General features: G+C 65.2%; 2 protein-coding genes across 6 annotated transcripts; one reads left to right on the forward strand and one right to left on the reverse strand.

Moving 5' to 3' along the window:
- The first annotated feature begins 1,739 nt into the window (after window positions 1-1,739).
- PKP3 (plakophilin 3) lies at window positions 1,740-11,674 on the forward strand. Of its 2 annotated transcripts, none has more exons than XM_086892101.1 (14): window positions 1,740-1,850; window positions 4,567-4,747; window positions 5,733-5,809; window positions 5,926-6,632; window positions 7,000-7,123; window positions 7,257-7,461; window positions 7,664-7,838; window positions 7,986-8,103; window positions 8,311-8,478; window positions 8,818-9,003; window positions 9,154-9,307; window positions 9,514-9,706; window positions 10,099-10,186; window positions 10,446-11,674. In XM_086892101.1, exons 1-14 carry the CDS (start codon window positions 1,812-1,814, stop codon window positions 10,479-10,481), a joined length of 2,451 nt encoding a protein of 816 aa, XP_086748227.1. In that variant the 5' UTR covers window positions 1,740-1,811; the 3' UTR covers window positions 10,482-11,674. The 2 variants fall into 2 exon arrangements, with proteins under 2 accessions (XP_086748227.1, XP_086748226.1); XM_086892100.1 differs by lacking the exon at window positions 1,740-1,850 and adding an exon at window positions 3,320-3,490.
- Window positions 11,675-11,900: 226 nt separating this feature from the next.
- SIGIRR (single Ig and TIR domain containing) lies at window positions 11,901-17,053 on the reverse strand. 4 transcript variants are annotated; one of them, XM_086892109.1, is made up of 11 exons: window positions 16,838-17,053; window positions 16,240-16,355; window positions 14,976-15,079; window positions 14,514-14,700; window positions 14,294-14,424; window positions 14,000-14,140; window positions 13,759-13,902; window positions 13,585-13,687; window positions 13,360-13,510; window positions 12,619-12,799; window positions 11,901-12,477 (listed from the first exon to the last, which is right to left on the reverse strand). In XM_086892109.1, exons 3-11 carry the CDS (start codon window positions 14,980-14,982, stop codon window positions 12,281-12,283), a joined length of 1,242 nt encoding a protein of 413 aa, XP_086748235.1. In that variant the 5' UTR covers window positions 14,983-15,079; window positions 16,240-16,355; window positions 16,838-17,053; the 3' UTR covers window positions 11,901-12,280. The 4 variants fall into 4 exon arrangements, with proteins under 4 accessions (XP_086748235.1, XP_086748236.1, XP_086748237.1 ...); XM_086892110.1 differs by having other exon boundaries at window positions 16,240-16,433; window positions 16,838-17,009; XM_086892111.1 differs by having other exon boundaries at window positions 16,240-16,404; window positions 16,838-16,908.
- Window positions 17,054-17,141: the final 88 nt, after the last annotated feature.

Genomic DNA, 17,141 nt, shown 5'->3' on the forward strand with positions numbered 1-17,141 from the left:
GTGGCACACTTGTCCCTGCCCACCCCTGTCCCAGCTCTCTGCTGGTGCTCCCCCTCACCTGTGTCTGGTTGTGGTGGGTGTCTCAAGGGTTCGGTCTCATCCCCCCTGCCATGGGTTCCTGCTCCTCAGCCAGGTGCCCCATCTCTCAGATCCCCTGGGCTCCTCCCTGGCATAGTCTTGGAGTTTCCCCTAAGTGTTTCATTCCCCATTTGCATCACCCACTCTGAGCATCCCAAGTTTGAGGTGAGGATGGACAAGGGCGGCTCAGCCACCCATGTGCCATCAGCAAACAGACACAGTTTGGGGCTTTTTGTCCCATATTTGGTACCTGTGGCCCCAAGCTCTGTTGGGAAGGGACCATCCTGGCAGGCAGGAGTTGTTTCTCCCCTCTGCTTTCCCTGCTCCCTGTTTTTTTGCAGCACTTTGGAAACTCTTTGTTGTGGGTGAGGGCTGTGCCCGCTACGCCGGGAGCCGGTCTGTGGCTGGGCAGAGCGGGTGGCCCCACAGCCCCCGGGCCACCAGTCCTATCCCAAAACCAGCCTGGCCTTAGGCATAGCTTTTCCAGCAGCTTCCCAACCGGGAGAGCTCCAAAAGCCACCACCATCAGAACGGGCCCAGCCCAATCCAGAGCTGCCTCTGGTGCTGGGAGGGACTGGTGGCAGCAGTGCCATCCCCACTGGTGCTGGGGACAGTTTGGGGCCAGCCGATGGTGTCTGCTTGGGACAGGGCCAGCAGCACAGCACCGGAGGGTTTGTTTCTCCGCTGGTGACTGAGCTGTGGCCACGGGATGACACAGGGATCGTGGGGATTGCAGGAGCCACAGGGAGCCTCTCCCGGGCCAGGTGTTGGAGCCCCAGGTGACAGCGGGGGTTCGGGCAGGTCCCCACTCCTGGAGGATCAGCCCTGGCCCTCCCTGCCCCGCGGGGACACTGCGAAGGTGTCGGGGCTTGTCCGGGGCGGTGGAGGCGAACTCCAGCCTGGAATTGCCTCTCTGAGGGGCTGCACCAGCCAGGGGCCTGAGAGGGGAGGTCGTGGGGGCTGGGGGGAGCACAGGGACCTCCTGACACCCCGGGCTGGGAATGGGCCACACCCATGTGTGGCAGCAGTGGCACCTCCTGCCCTGCACTGGTTTTTGCCGGGGGGCTCCCTCCTGGCATCCCTTGCTGAGTGTGGGGTGTGGTGGGGGGCCTGGGTTAGTGGTGGTAAGAGCTAAGTGGTGACCCCCCCCAAACTGGTTTGGCCCGTTTCAAACGCTCCCTCTCAGCTTATCTGGCTTCAAAGGGCTCCTGCTCCATCCCACGCACACAAACACGCTCCCTGCGAACCAGGGGGAGCCCCCTGCATCCCAAAAAATGTGTGTGTGTGCCCTCCAAGCACAGCCTCTCCTCCAGTTTCTCCTTCTCGCACCCCCAAACCCTCCCTGCTGCACCCATGGGCGCCCCGAGCTGGGTGTTCAGGGGGATGTGGTGGGAAGGACACATTGGATCATGGCCACGGTGGCGGTGGGGATCCCTGGGGACTTTGGAGCATCATGAATTCGACCGAGACGTGGCTCCGCTGTGGGGGCTGGCCACCCCCCCTCCCGGCCTCCAGCCTCCCCCGGACTCCTGGCCGTGCTGAAGATTTTGTGGAGCCCCTGTGAGCCCCGAGATCCCAGCCTTGGCGGGGAGGCGAGCGGGTTCCATGCAAAACCCGGGCGAGGAGACTGGTTGGGCGAGGTGCGGGGCGGGCCCGTGCGCCCCACGCCCGCCGCAGACGCCGGCGCCCACCCGCACCCCGCAGCACCCAGGGGTGCACCTGCCCGCCCGAGGATGCTGCAGGACAGCGGCCCTCCGGGGCCACCCAGCCAGGTACGTGCCGGACACTCCCGCGGCCGCCGCCGCCGCTGTCCCCACCGCGGCTCCCTGGGGAGAGCCGGGTGTCACTCGCCCTGCCACGCACCCTGTCCCCATCCACTGGCCAGGGTGGTGCCGCGGGTCTGGGGCTCCGGCATGTGGGTCTGCCCAACACCGGCCAGGAGGCTTTTCTCTCTCTCCCTCCCTCCCTCTGTCGCTGTGCCTCGGTGTCCCCAGCGTGGCTCCTGGCACGTGCGCGCGGTGGCCGCGCTGCGTGGAGCCACTCCCTGCCCCAACACCGATGGCCCCGGCGGGCACGGCCAGCCCTGGGGACCCGGGCGTGGGGACGGGCACTCGGTGCTGCTCGGGGGGTGGGAGAGGACGCGGCGCTCCCAGGAGCCGGGGCTCCCCGGGAATGTGGCGCTGTCACGCCGCGAGGAAGTGACAGAGGTGCCCCCAGGCCGGGGGGTGGTCAGCGGCTGCTTTAGGGATCCCAGATTTGGTTTATTTAACTCTGTGTCATTCCAGCTGTGGTCGGATCCCCTCGGGAATCCCTCAAAATCTTGCTTCAAATGTTTTCTTTGTGCTGATCAGCTGATTTTTTTAAGCCCCCTGGTGTATCCCCCTTCTATCCTTCCCCAACTAATGAGCTGCTTGATGAGGCCAGCGCTGCCCATTCCAGCTCCGAGCATTCCTTGAATCCCCCGGGACCCCCACATTTCCATTTGTCAGCTGCAGGGCGGCGTTATGCTGGGGGAATGGGCGCTCGGGAGCGACGCTGGGGGAAGGTGGGATTGCCAGTGGGCTTAGGGGTGTCCCCGGAGCCCCTCTGTCCCCTGGGGCTGGGGGGGGCCTCCCGGGATGGCCCCGATCCCCCGGGATCCTGGCACGGGGACGGCGGGCAAGTGTTGGCTTGCAGAGGGAGCGATCCACCCCCTCCGCCCGCTGCGGGGGGAACCCGTGATTCATCCGGGCTCGGAGCGCTGGGAGCGCCCGCCGAGCTCTGCCAAGCTCGGTGCGCCCTGGGGTGGTGCCGCGGAGGGAGGAGGGGGGGCTCTCCTGGGTGCTGTACCCCAGAAAGGCTCAGGGGTGGCCTCTCGGCAGAAGGGGGCTCCCCCAAACCCCAGAGCTGGGGCGGTGGGTTACACCTCCCTGTTGGTCCTCGGCTCATCGGGATGGTGCCGCCAAGGGGGGTTTGGGGGGGCCATCAGGACACTGTCACCCCAAACCGCTGGCCCGCAAGCTGTTGCCACCCCGCCCCTGCCCCGGCTCCTGCTGACGGCGGCACATTCCTCGGGGACAGCCGCCCTTTTCACCCCCGACCGAAGCGCACACGGTGTCACCGGCGGGTGTTGTAAACCCGGCCCAGCCCGGAACGCCGCTGTCGCTGCCGGAGCGGTGACGCCAAGCGCTGAGCCAGGGCTGGCCACAGAGCCCGCGTGGCCACGCTCACCCCAGAGCACCCGGCCGGTGACACCGGAGCCACCGTGTCCCCGAGCGGGGGCTGAGAACGGCCGCAGCTCTCGGTCAGCGGGCCGGGGCTGCGGGCCAGCGGCGTGGCCCGGCAGCGGGGGGATCTGGGGAGCTGATCCCGGGCACAGCCGGCCGGGGGGATGTGGTGTCCCCGGTCGGGCTGGGATGGGGCGGCTCGGCAGGTGGGGCGAGGCTAATTAGTACCTGTGGTGGCAGCGGGGCCTGAGTCACCGCGTTCGTCACCGCGGGCCCGCGGCGCTCAGCCGCCCCTTTTTTATTATCGTTTTTTCATTCCCCGGCTGATTTGAAAAGCAAAGCAGGCAAAGCCCAGCCAGGAATTACTGCAGGGAGCCCCCACTCCAGACAGGACCCCGGTGCCAGATGGGGGTCCAGAGTGCTCCTGGAAAGTGGCTTGAGCGATCTGGGGGTCCCTGTGGAGGCGGCCTGGGGCTTTGTGGTCAGGGCTGGTTGAGGAGTCTCCCTGGTGGTCTGGGACACCCCTGGGAGCCCATGTGGGGGTCTGGGGCTCACTGGAGTGACAATCTGGGGGTCCAGAGCTGTGCAGAGAGGTCATATGGGCATCCAGAGCACTGTCCTCAGGGGTTTCCTGGGGGTCTTGAGCTCATTGGAGGGACATTGTAGGGGTCTGGGGCTCAGTGGCAGGGCCATGGGAGTCTCTGGAGGTCAATGGGAAGGTTCTCCAAGGGCCTGGGGCTCTCCGAGGAGACCACATGAGTCTCCAGGGCGCACTGGAGGAACAATGTGGGTGTCCAAGGTTCAATGGCAGGGATCCACGGGGAGGCTTTTGGAGGGTCCGGGGCTCTTCCGGGAGGTTGCCTGGGGGTCTTTGGCTCATTGATGGGGCAGCGTGGGGGGTCTGGGGCTCACTGGTGTGGCTGCCCAGGAGTCAGGGGGTGACTGCCTGAGGGGGTCCTGGCTTTTCCCAAGGTAGGACCCCCCAGACCCCTGGACCACCCTTCTCCCTCGTCCCCGCGAGGTCGCCCCTGGGCACCTCCACCTGTGGCGGTGACGATGGTGATGGTGTCAATGGTGACAGTAGCCCCGGTGGGGCCCCCTCCTTTTCCCGGCGAGGCGTGGCGGCGGGGCGGGACGGACGGGCCGGGACGGAGCCTCCCTACGGCTGGGGAACGCCGGAACGCCGCCACTGCCGCCGCTCACCTGCGCAGGGCGGCCGGGCTGGCCGCGGCCCCTCGCCGCCATGCAGGAGACTAACGCCTTCCTGCTGTCGGCTCTGCAGCCCGAGGCCGGTGTCTGCTCCCTGGCCTTGCCCTCGGACCGGCAGCTGGACGAGCGTGGCCGGGAGGCGGCCGAGGCCCAGCGGCTGCGCAGCGCCCGTGTCCAGGAGCAGGTCCGCATCCGCATGATGCTGCGGGGCCAAGCGCCCGCCCGCCCCGAGGAGCTCGCCGACGGCACCAGAGGTGGGAGACCCCCCCGGGACCCCCTGGGAACAGGCGGTGGGAGGGGTGGTGGGAGCCCCTCGGCCGGCACTGGGCTCTGGGCGCACCCTGGCTGTGGGTTGGGGTGTGCCCCCCACCCTGACCGAGTCCCCCGAACGCCCCCGAGCATCCCCAGCACTGGGACCAGGGGTAGCTCAGCCCCAGCGCGGGCTCGTTTCGCCCCGCTCGGGGTCCTGCCTCGGTTTCCCCGTCTGCCCTTGGAAGGTTTTGCTCTGGTGGGGTCCCACAGCCTGCATTGGGCTGGCAGAGGGGGAGGATTTTCCCGCTCTGGCAGAGCCCCCCCAGCCCTGAGCGGCGGCGCTGGCCGGGCTCCAGCTCCTCCATTTAGCGTCTGCTCCGGCGGCCTCCGCCCTGCCGCCCCGCCCGGCACCGCCGGGATCCCCCGAGCCCCGGTCCCCGTGCTGGGGACCCCAGAGGAGGGGACAGACCCCCTCTGACACCCCGAGGGCTGCCCCAGGCATGAGTCACGTCCTGGCACCACCAGCGCTGGCGGCGTCCCTGTCCCGTCCTTGTGCCGCCCCGCCGGCGGCCCCGGGGCGGTGGCAGGGCGGATGGGGCAGCGTGAGGTGCCATGGGGGGCGGTGGGGTGTCCAGCTCCCTGCCAAGGTCCCGTTCCCAGGACGGGGGAGCAGGGACCGGCTGTGGAGGATGCCTGGGCTGCTGATCCAGCTGCGGCAGGGGGGACCGGGCTGAGCCGCGGCGTCCCCGCCAAGGTGGCAATTAGTGCCCTCGCCGTCGGGGCACGAGGCAGGGCGGGGAGCGAGGCCACTTCTGCTCCCCGTGGCCAGCGGGCAGGTGAAGGCGGCCTCCTCCCGCTCCCGTCCCCCCAGCCCTGCTTGCGCCGCCATGGTTCCCGCAGCAGGTCCCCCTGGGGTGAGCCGGGGCGATCTTTGATCTCCAGATCCCTTCGTGCCCTGCCCGTGCTTACACTGTGGCTGTCCTGCAGGTGGTCACTACAGCTCGACCCTGCGCTCCTCCTTCAGCTCCCGCTCCCAGAGCAATGGTGTGGACGCCAAAGCCTCGGTACGTTCCGGGGCTCTGTCCCCTGCCCCCCACCTTGGCTGTGCCGAGGAGAGCTCTGAGCTCCCCTGCTGGGGCGGGAGGGACGGACTCCTAACCTCCCATTTCCCCCGCTGCAGCTGTACCAGCCGCTGGCCAAGAAGGATTTTGGCACGCTGCGGGGCAGCGGCTGGTCCTCGCGCTCCGCCGTGGACCTCACCCCGCACAAGCGCATGGCCACCATCAGCAACGGGGGCCTGGCCAAGGGCCGCGCCTACGCCGCCGGCTACGCGGCCTCGCAGGTGGCCACCGCCTCGCCGCGGCCTAGCTCCTTCCACGAGCGCAACTTCCGCTGCCGGCAGAACCTGGACACGCTGTCGCTGCGCTCCCTGCGCCTGGCCGACGGGCACCTCCCGCTCGCCGACGACCGCTACAGCGTCCTGTCGGAGCAGCTGGACGCGCCGGGGCACCGGCAGCTCTACAAGAGCCAGGCCGGCGGCGGCTTCGGCCGCTCCTTCACCTTCGAGCGGCAGCTGAGCTCCGGCACGGCCGGCAAGGCCGGCTGCGACTGGCTGGACGGCGCCGAGGGGCCGCCGAGCCGCACCATCCGTGCGCCCGCCATGCGCACGCTGCAGCGCTTCCAGAGCAACAACCGCTCGCGGCTGAGCACCGGCTCCTTCGGCACGGTGCCGGCCGGAGGCAGCGGCGCCTTCCTGGGGCTGGGGGAGCACAGCTCCCGCGCCCCCTCCGTGCGCAGCCTGGCCGAGTCCGGCCATCACCTTGCGGAGCCGCGCGCCATGGAGATGTACAACGGGCACAGCACGCTGCTCGGACACCACGCCGGCGGGTGAGGGCCGCGGGCTGCTCCGGGGTGTCTTGGGCCTTGTCCCCGCTGTGGTCACCTGCTGGGTGAGGGTGAAGCACTCCAGCTCCCACTGGGCACAAAGGATGTTGGGAAGAGGGGTGGGATGATGGGTGCAGCTTGGTCCTGTGGTGATGGATCACAGCGTAGGCTGATCTCTGGTGTGTCCTGCCTCTGACCCTGGCTTCTCCATTGGCACATCCTGAGTCATGGCAGGAGGGTGATGCTTATCCCAGTGGGAATGGAGTCCCCTGCCCAGAGCTCAGTGGGAAGGAGATGGGTTGGTGGGGCTCCTTGGAGATGGGGGACATAGTGGGGCGCTCCACCGGGACTCACCCGGCTGCGGTTCCAGGTTTGATGACATCGACCTGCCCTCGGCAGTGAAGTACCTGATCGCCAGCGACCCCAACCTGCAGGTGCTGGGTGCTGCCTACCTGCAGCACAAGTGCTACAGCGACAGCAGTGCCAAGAAGCAGGTGAGCCCTCGGAAGGGTGGGAGAAGAGGTTTTCCCAGCAGGAGCAGGGGGTTTCCCAGCCCCTCTGACACCGCAGGGGCCGGAGGGAGCCCTGGGAGCACAGCATGTCTGACCCCCCCGGGCTCTCCCCCAGGCCCGCAGCCTGCAGGCCATGCCCAAGCTGGTGAAGCTGTTCAACAGCCCGAACCAGGAGGTGCAGCGCCACGCCACCGGCGCCATGCGCAACCTCATCTACGACAACGCCGAGAACAAGCTGGCGCTGGTGGAGGAGAACGGCATCTACGAGCTCATGCGCACCCTACGGGAGCCCGACGACGAGCTCCGCAAGAACGTCACAGGTTGGGGACAGCAGCAGGGTGGGCGGAGGTTCCCCTCCCCTGGGGGTGGCACTCTGCTCCCCTCATGTGAGTGGAGCTGGGGTGATGCTCCACAGGGATGATCCCTTTGCTTGGTTGTCACCAGCATGAGGTCCCTGGGAAGGGGAGTTGGGGTGGGTGTGCTCCCCAGGCATTCCAGTACTGAGGGTTCCCCTTTGTGCAGGGATCCTGTGGAATCTGTCCTCCAGCGACAACCTGAAGGATCGCCTGGCCCGGGACACACTGGAGCAGCTCACAGACCTGGTCCTGGTCCCTCTCTCTGGGCTGGGGGGCTCGGGTGTCATCCAGCAGAACCCCTCAGAGGCAGAAATCTTTTATAACTCCACAGGCTTCCTCAGGTATCTTCTCCAGGTCCTCCCGCTGGGAGCAAAGTTTTGGAGGGAGGAAGAGACAGGAGCGCTGTCTGCAGGGCTCTTTTTTGGGCTCAGGGAAGGGGTGGCTGTGGGGGATCCCCTTCTCTCCATGAGAACCCTGTTCCCGTGCAGGAACCTGAGCTCTGCCAGCCAGCAGACCAGGCAGAAGATGCGTGAGTGCCACGGGCTGGTGGACTCCATGATCCACTACGTGAACAGCTCCCTGGAGGTGGGGAAGTCAGAGGACAAGGTGAGCCCTGAGCTGGTGTTGGGGGGTCTCCCCTGTCCCCTTGTGCACAGGCACATCTTGACGTGATGCTGGGAGAGCCAGCCTGGCTCTCTCGGGACACAGTGGGCACAGCCGGCATCATGAGGCTGCCATGGAGCCCCCGTGCCAGCTGGACACACCCTGCAGGTGGCCCAGGGATGACACCCTCATGTCCCTTGTGCCCCCCAGAGTGTGGAGAACGCTGTCTGTGTCCTGCGCAACCTCTCCTACCGCCTGTACGACGAGATGCCCCCGTCCTCGCTCCAGCGCCTCGAGGGCCACCGGAGGAACGCGGGCGGCACGGTGACGGGGGAGCTGGTGGGCTGCTTCAGCCCCCAGAGCAAGAAAGCCCGTGAGGTCAGTGGGGGCACGTCCTGGCCGTGTCACCGGGGTGGGGCTGGCACTGGGAAGCGCTGGCAGCGGAGGTGATGCCAGGGCGGAGGTGGACGCCGGCCTCGGCTGGTGGGTGGGACACAGAGGTGAGCTCAGCAGAGGGTGAATCAGGTGTTTGTAGTGAATCAGGGTGCTGAACCCCTGCTTTTCCATGCTGTGGGGCATGAAGCAGCCGGGTGACCTGCCAGCTCCTTGCCCAGCAGTTCAGGCCAGGCAGGCAGGGAAAAGACTCTGTGAAAAGTCAGTGAGGGACACTGCAGAGGGGACACCCCCCCAGAGCGTAACAGTGCCCCCGTCCCTCAGCACTACCTGAACGCGGACATCGTCACCTTCACGGAGGTCTCCAAGGACCCCAAGGGCATGGAATGGCTCTGGAACCCGCAGATCGTGGGCATCTACAACCGGCTGCTGCAGCGCTGCGAGCTCAACAAGCACACGACAGAGGCGGCCTCGGGCGCCCTGCAGAACATCACAGCCGGGGACCGCAGGGTGAGGCCAGAGCCGGGGGTCCCCCCCGCCTGTCCATCACCGCCGGGAAGGGGGCTGGGAAGGGGGCATCCATGGTTCATCCCGACCTGTTCCCGGCGAGCGGGAGGAGGAGGGAGCTGGCGGAGTCTCCAAGGGGTGTTTGCCTTACAGTGGGCGGGTGTGCTGAGCCGGCTGGCGCTGGAGCAGGAGCGCATCCTGAACCCCGTGCTGGACCGCGTCCGCACCGCCGACCACCACCAGCTGCGCTCCCTCACCGGCCTCATCCGCAACCTGTCCCGCCATGCCCGCAATAAGGATGAGATGTGTGAGTGCTGGGGATGAACCAGGGCTGGGGGGGTGCTTCCCAACCTTTGCCTCCCGTTATCTCCAGCCACAGCCCAAGCCCATCCTGCCTGCTGCATCCCCACTTGCAGCTGAGCATGTGGGCTGCTCCATCCCCTGTTCCCAGACGTGGCTCTGTCCCCCCCCCCCGGCTCTGGCCACCAGCCCTGATGTGCCGTTTGCCCACAGCCACCAAGGTGGTCAGCCACCTGATCGAGAAGCTGCCAGGGAGTGTCGGGGACAAGGCCCCGCCTGCTGATGTCATCGTGAACATCATCGCGGTGCTCAACAACCTGGTGGTGGAGAGCCCCATGGCCGCCCGCGACATCGTCTACTTCGACGGCCTCAGGAAGCTCTTCTTCATCAAGAAGCGGCGGGACAGGTGGGAGCTGCCGTGTCCTAGCCCGCATCCAGGCTCCTGTCCTGCTCTCCTCTCCCTCCCTGCTCCAGTGCAGTGGTCACAAGTTTCCCTTCCCAAGCCTTGGTGTTGGGAGTCCCCAGACTGGCTCGGAGTGGCCTTGTGGCCACCTGGTAGCCCTTTGTCACCTGATAAGCACACCCCACCATTGTCACAGCTGCCTTTTCCCATCAGGGAACCTCTCTCTGCTCTTGCCTGTTGTGGTGGGATCCAGCCATTCACAATCCTGCCCTCTCTCCACCTGCACTAATCCCCCAGTCCCTCTGGGCCCTTCTGGGGTGGTTTCCTTGGGGTGGTGGGCACTGGCCCGTGCTCAGTGGTCCCCAAAACCTCATTGCATCCTGTTCCTTTCCCAGCTCAGACAATGAGAAGTCCTCCCGAGCTGCTGCCAGCCTCCTGGGGAACATGTGGCAGTACACCAAGCTCCACCGGGACTTCAAGATGGTATGTACCCATTCCAGAGCCTCCCGCAGCCAGTGGGAGGATCCCTAGGGAATCAAGGCCAGGCAGGGGCTGCACCCTGGAGAGCCACACCACTCAGACGCTTCCCAGGATATGGTGGGGCCTCACTGCACGCCTGGTTTTCTTTGGGTGTGGGCACATCCCAGAGCATTGTTCCTGTGAAGGTGGGGTGGGGACGGTGTGGCCCATCAGTGCTGGAGCGCAGGGGCTCTCTGTGCCTGATGGGGCTGTCTCCTTGCAGAAGGGGTACCGGAAGGAGGACTTCCTCAGCCTGTGAGGACACCCTGGGAGCTGGAATGCCTCGCTGGGATGCTCCGTGCTGCTGGCCATGCCGTGGAGAGGCTGCTCGCCGCCGGATTCCCGCTCTGTAGCCTAATCCCTACATCCCATACACCTCCCCCCTCAGCTGGGTCCTGTTCCCTGCCTGGGGGACACTTGTCCTCCCTCCTGCCCAGCCTTAAACCCGGCGGCTGCTTTTGGCTCTGCTGTGGGGCCCACCGGGACCCCAGTTAGGGGGGGCTGCCCCATGGCACCCCTTGGGGGCCTCCCCACTCTCAGGCAGCTGTCTACTGGCTTGTCCAGCAGCTTGATGGGGGAACAGGAGCTGCAGGGAGCTGGGGAGGCTCCTGTAGGGCAATTCTGGGGTAAGGGGGCATCTGGGGGTGCTTCATCACAGCTCCCTGAACTGTGGGGCTGGGGGGGTGTCCGTGCCCTGTGCCATTGTGGGATGCGCTGTGGCTTGCACTTTTGTTCTGCCCTGGCTGGGGATGGGGCTTTGCATGGCTTGGGGGGCTTGGAGGGCTCTGAGGTGGCTTCCCACAGTTTATGGGGTGGCACAGCGCCTGCAGGGAGCTGGGAAGTGACACCTTGACAGTGCTGCGTTCCCCATTTGCTAGGGGGGGTGGGCAGGGGGTTGTGTCGGATGGGGCTGCCTGTGCCCTCGCTGCAGGAAGCGTGGGAGTACCTCAGGGCCCCATCTGTCACCCTGTGGGGACTGTCCCAGTGTGGCAGAGGCGCTGCTGTTGCTCCTCAGCAGCTGCTGCCAGGGCTGGGCCCTGCTGGCGCGGCAGGAGCAGGATCCGGGCAGGGCCGCCCAGGTCATGTTTGCTGAGCAGCGTCGCCCCATGGGTGGGGAGATGCCCCCGGTGTCCCCGGTGCCGGGTGCAGACGGGTCCAAAGCTCCCTGTGCCACCGAGGTGGCCAGGAGGGGACACAGGGGTGGGCTGGGGGTGGCTTTGGGCAGCCGGTGGATTTGGGGCTGGGGGAGCCCCCACGCTTGGGGGGCACAGGGCACCCCGGGGAGATGATGTAGAGTAGGTAGAGGGGTGGGAGGATGGGGGGAGCTGCGCCCACAGAGAGCGGCACCGATGCAGTCCTGGCTCAGGGTCACGGGGGTTTGGCTCTGCAGCTGTCTGTGTACAACCCCCCAGCCCTGTGTACCCCTGAAATAAAGGCCTTGAGTGATGCCCACCTGCACCTGCGTTTGGATGGCACCTAGGAGGGGGGACAGTGCCACCAGTGCCATGGGGACACAAGCACAGGGTGAGCTCACCCGCGGTGCCACGCCACGCTCCGTGCCTGGCATGGCTCCAAGTTAGTGGGCCACTGGTGTGGGAAGGACAGAACGAAGCACTGCCTGTGGTGGGGAGACCCCCCACTCCCCGTGTCACCTGTGTTCCCATCATGGACAGACCCAGTGGGTGCAGCAGCCTTTTATTGTCACGGGGGTTTCCATGGGACAGAGGTGCTGCCAGCACTCCTGTCGGGCACTCCCTGGGGCTGGGGCACATTGTTCCTTGGAGAGCATCACCCATCCCACTATTTGTCCATCATGCAGGAAGAATGTCCCTGCCACCCACGGCAAGGGACAGGGCCCAGCCACCTGGGTGGCACCCAGGGGTGGCACTGAGGCATTACAGGCAGGGTGCTCCTAGGGATGGTTTTCCAGTTTTCCACTTTGGAGCCAGCTCCTGCTTTCCCAGCATGGCTGTGCCTCTGATCCCACAACTCCCAGGCTCCTCGGCCCTGACTTGGTCCGTGTGTCCCCACAGGGATGGGGGACACCTGTGGCCCTGCTCAGATGTCATCCTCTGTCACCAGGCAGTAGAAGTCCGTGCGGGCGCCGTAGTTGCGCGATCCCAGATCTGAGACGTCGAGCTCGGAGCGCTGCCCATCCCGCAGCTGTGCATCCTCCATCCCGCTGCGTGCCCTGGGAGCACCACGGCCACCGAGGCGGGGCGGCGGGGGGCTTCCAAAGACGCGCCCTCGGAGGCCTGGCAGGAGCAGGGAGATGGGTTTAGGTGGAGGGCGAAAGGGCTGGACCCACCCCACCGCCACAGGAGCAGGAGGCAATGCTCAGGAGGGACCTCCAAGGGCGCAGCTGTCCCCTTAGGAGAAGCGGCAGGGACACGGACCTGTGCCGAGGTCCCCGTCTGGGTCCAGGTCTCCTGCACTGTCCAGGTAGCTGCTGTGCAGGATCAGCATGGGGTCCTTGTCCTCCTGCAGCTGGGTCTGCGGGTCCCCCACGCTCCCTGGGAAGGACACCTTGCGTGGCAGGGCCAGGCACAGCTCCTTCCAGAAGTCCGACGATGGGGTCTGCAGGGGCCGGGAGGGGATGAGCTGGGCTGGGAGCACCGGAGCACGGCCCCGCACGGTGTCACGGGCTTGGCTCGCTCTCCCCAGCACTGGGAGCTCGGCCAAGGTGAGGGCTGTGCTCCGGCGTGGCACCGTGCCCATGCGCCGGCAGAGAAACCGGCCCGACCTGCTGGAACGCTCCCCAGGGCTCCGGCTCCCAGCCTGGCCCCGAAATGGCCGGAGCTGAGGCTGGGGAGGCCCTGGAGTGTCACAGGGTCCTGACCATGCAGGTTTGGGGGGGTGAGCTCCCAGATCCAGTGCTCTTCTTGGTTGGGTTTTTAAATGTCCTCCAAAAGGCCAGTGCCCCAACCTGCTCTTTAGCACTGGAGCCTGGGGGAGCAGCCCCAAAGGGCAAGCAGGGAGGTTGACCCAAAACAGGAATGGAGGGGGCTGCTGGTGGGGTGGGTCCTGCTCAGCTCTCACCATGGGGCAGTCCCAAAGGGCAGAGAGGGGCTGGCACTGTGGGGTGCTGGGGAGAGAAAGGGGTTTCTGGAGGGGTCAGGATCCTGCTCAGCACACACCATGGAGCCGGCTCCCCACACCAGCAGGGTCACAGCGCTTCGGTGCTGCTTCAGCAGGGTGATGGCGGGGTGAGTGATCTCCCGGTACTGGCTCTCAAAGACGATGAAGATGGGTTTCCTGGAAAGTTCCAGCAGCCTCCAGAGCCCTTCCCTGTGAGAAAGGCAGGTGACAGGAGGGTGAGGGACCTGCCAACCCCTCTCCTGTGGGAGCTGCTCTGCTCCTACCTGAAGCTGCTGTTGCACCACTCCTGCTCCAGGTACGCAGCAGAGAGCACCACGATGAGGCGCCGGCACCGGCTGACATTCATGATGAGGTCAGCTGACGGCTCTGTGGACAAAAAGGGTGTCAAGCCCCCAGGTGCCTGTGTCACCCCCTGCCCAGCCCTGCGTGGTGCCTACCTGAGTTGGGCAGGATGTTCTGCTCGTCCAGGAAGAGCTTGTAGCCGTGGCGGTTCTCCAGCTGCGGCTTCATGATGAAGTGGACAAATTTTCGGTCGTCGGGGGCAGTGGCGTGGGAGACGTAGGCATCGTACAGCTTCCCATCTGGGGAGATCCACGGAGCAGGGATAGCATGGGAAGGGCTGTGTGAGCCCCTGGACCGCGAGAGGCTGTTCCTGGTGGGGTGTCACCTCCGGCTCACCATTGATCTCCAGCTCTCCGTAGCGGTCCCGGTACCAGAGGAGCACATTCAGGTGGCACCGGACGTAGAGCACAGCCAGGAGCACCAGAAGCAGCAGGACCAGGAGGGCTGCCAGCACTGCTGGCACGTGTCCCACGGCCTCTGCCAGGACAGGGAAGGGCACGGTGAGCATAGCTGGGTTTGGTGCAGGTGTGCACCCCGATGTGGGAGAGGCAGCAGGGCCCCTATCCTCAACCCCCCATGCACCTGGGCTCTCCGTGGGATGCCCCCTCCCTGTCCCCAGGAGGTCCCTACCTGCTCGCCGCAGGGTGAAGGTGGCCGTGGCATTGCTGATCCAGCAGGCAAACACCCCAAAATCGGCATCGTGGGTGAGGTTGAGCTGCAGGATGCTGGCCAGGAGCTTCTCTGAAGAGTTTTGGCCAGACCTGATGGGACATGGGGATGCTGTGGATTGGGCCGCAGGGTGACACCCCCCAAAAGCAGATGGATGGATGTTCCAGGGCAGGCTCCTTACCAGACAGTGTCCTGGCTGCTCCCATTGCCCAGCCACTGCCCATCCTTGCTCCAGGCAGGAATGGGCTGGCAGCTCTCAGTGCCCACCCAGCGCACGGTGCAGTTCAGCTCGACCTGGCTCCCCAGTACCAGATCTAGCGTCTCGTTGGCAGCTGGCACCAGGATTTCGGGGGGCACACTGCAAAGGTCTGGGGGCATAGAGGGCAGGGGGTTTGGGTGGGAAAGCTGATCCAGCTGCCCCCAGGACATGTGACTGCTGTAGCCATCCCGGAAAAACAAGCTCTGCCTTGGGGGTCTGGCAGTGAGTGGTGCTCGTGGCTGTTTAGCAACAGGCTGAGCTGGTTTGAGGGGCTGGGAAGGACCCTCGGCACCCTAGGAGGTGATACCAGAGCAGGACCCCAAGTTGAGCTTGCACAGGGATCCTTCCCAGCTGAGAACAGGGAAGGATTGGGATTTCACTTACCTGCCATGGTGTGCTCAGGTGACAGGCGCAGGCGCTGCCAGCATCTCACGCGGCGTCTTCCGGGGGGCAAAGTCCACCTGCCTCTGCCACAGGGCGGGCTGGGCCTAGGACAGACCAGGAATAGCTCCGTGAGTGCTGGCACAGGGAGGGCCTGGCCTCCCCCGTCAGCCCCTGCAGTGATTCTGTCTGGGGTGGTGGGTACTGCTCTGCGGTAAAGCCAAAGCCACGTCCCACCCACAGCCCTGTGGCCACTGTGTCACCTGCCCTCCCTGCGCTGACTCCCAGTGTGGCTTTCCCAACCATGAATTCATGCGTGGGAGGTGATTAATGACCAGCTGGGGGTTGCAGGATTTAAAAAAATACGGTTTCAGCCCAAATCCAAATCCCCACCAAGGTAGGGAAATGAGCTCAGCCATGGGAAACCACAGCTTTGGGGGTCTCAGTGGTACCTCCTTCACCTACCAACCCCCTGCCTGGGCTGCAGAGCTGCCTCCAGCCTGACATGCCCTTGAACCTGCTAATTACCAGCGGTCTGGTTTGTTTATGGAAACGCAGCCTCCCACCTGGAGAGCTCCCCGGCGGGCGCGGTGTTCCTGGTGCGTTGGGAGCCTCGGCGCGTTGCTACCCCGTGGCTGTGCCCAGGGATTGGCACAGCTGCACAGTATTCCAGACAAGCGGGGAGCACAGGGATGGCACACCCGGAAACCCCAGCTGGCATCACCAGAGGTGTCATTGTGACGGCCCCGTGGGAAGAGGCGGATACTGGGAGCAGACAGCGGAGCAGAGCTGGGCAAGGCTGGGCTCCTGTGTTCCCAGACACCTGATGTGGGTGATGTGGGTGCTGAGGTGGGAGGCTCAGGGACATCACGATGCCAATGTTTCCAAGGTAAACACCCGGCCTAACTCTGCAAGTGAGGAGGGGTGAAAGCCTCTCCCAGGGCTGCTCTTTGCTCTGAAGCTTCAGCACTCCTGGGTGCACCCTGACTTTGGGTGGGAGCAGGGCTGCTCCCCCCGTGTTTGTTGGTGTGGAATGGGAAGGGGAGGTCTATGGTGCTGCCTGGCTCGGAGCAGGGATGCAGGCACGGTGCTTCCCTCTGGAACAGCCTAGTGCCAGGCGTGGGGTGAAACCAGGGATCAAGGTACGCAAGAGACGCCCAGTGCATGTTCAGCTTGACCAGCTGGAAGTGATTTATACCTAAAGGATTAACTGAGTTTCTCCATGGCCAGGGGTGGAAGAGGACGGGATGGAGATGAGCCAACCCACCTGGATTTCACATGGAGAAAGGGTGGGAGACGCTCACGAGGATAGCGTGGGGCTGTCTCTGCCTGGCGCGATGCTCCGGCTCTGCTCCTGGATGGGTCACTCCTAAGCCATTTCCTCTGGTGGTCGGGATAAGGAAGCTCCAACAAGCTGCAGCCTGGCCAGGGGCTGTGGGGAGGCCCCAAACCCCCGGAGCCCTTTGCTCCAGGGAATGACAGTGTTGGATAACAGGGAGTGAGTGCTGGGACTGCTGAGTGCCAGGGAGAGAGGAGCACCGGCTGACAGGCAGCAGTGACTCCCATTTCCCACATCCTGGCCTGGGGACACCCCGGATTTGAGGCAGAGGACCGTGTGGATGTTGTGGGGTGGTGAATGATGGCTGGGTGCAGAATTCCCTAGAGCATGGCCATGGGGAAAGTGAGGAGGACAGGGAGGCACCATGGCCAGGGAGTTGTGGGTGGGTGTGCCGAGGGAGCAAGCGGGATGGAGAGCTGAAGGAGAGCCAGAATGGGAATGCACAGGGAATGGGGCGAGGGTGGGTGAGGCCACCATCTGAGGTGGCTTGAGCATGGAAAGAGAAGAAGAACTGAGCTGCATTTACCTTTGGAGCTTCCCCAGCCGCAGGCTTCCTGCTTGCTGCCTCCCGCTTCAGCCGACCCGACCGGCCAGATCAGTGCTTGGAATTTCTCTCTTTTTTTCTTTCTGTTTTAATAGTTTATCTATTTCTCCTCCCAGTTCAGCCCCTGCCCTCGGCCGGGCGCTCCCGCTGCCCCAATCCCCGGGCTGCAGGCTGGCTGTCCCTCCCTCCCACTGCTCCACCTCCACCTGAACCTGCCGGGGAAAAATCCAACAACTCCGCCTTCCGGGGAGGGGAAAAGAGAGGAAAAAAAGAGAGAAGAGAAGGG

This window comes from Cyanistes caeruleus, chromosome 6 (assembly GCF_971803275.1).
Source record: "Cyanistes caeruleus chromosome 6, bCyaCae1.hap1.1, whole genome shotgun sequence".
NCBI classification, from domain to species: domain Eukaryota; kingdom Metazoa; phylum Chordata; class Aves; order Passeriformes; family Paridae; genus Cyanistes; species Cyanistes caeruleus.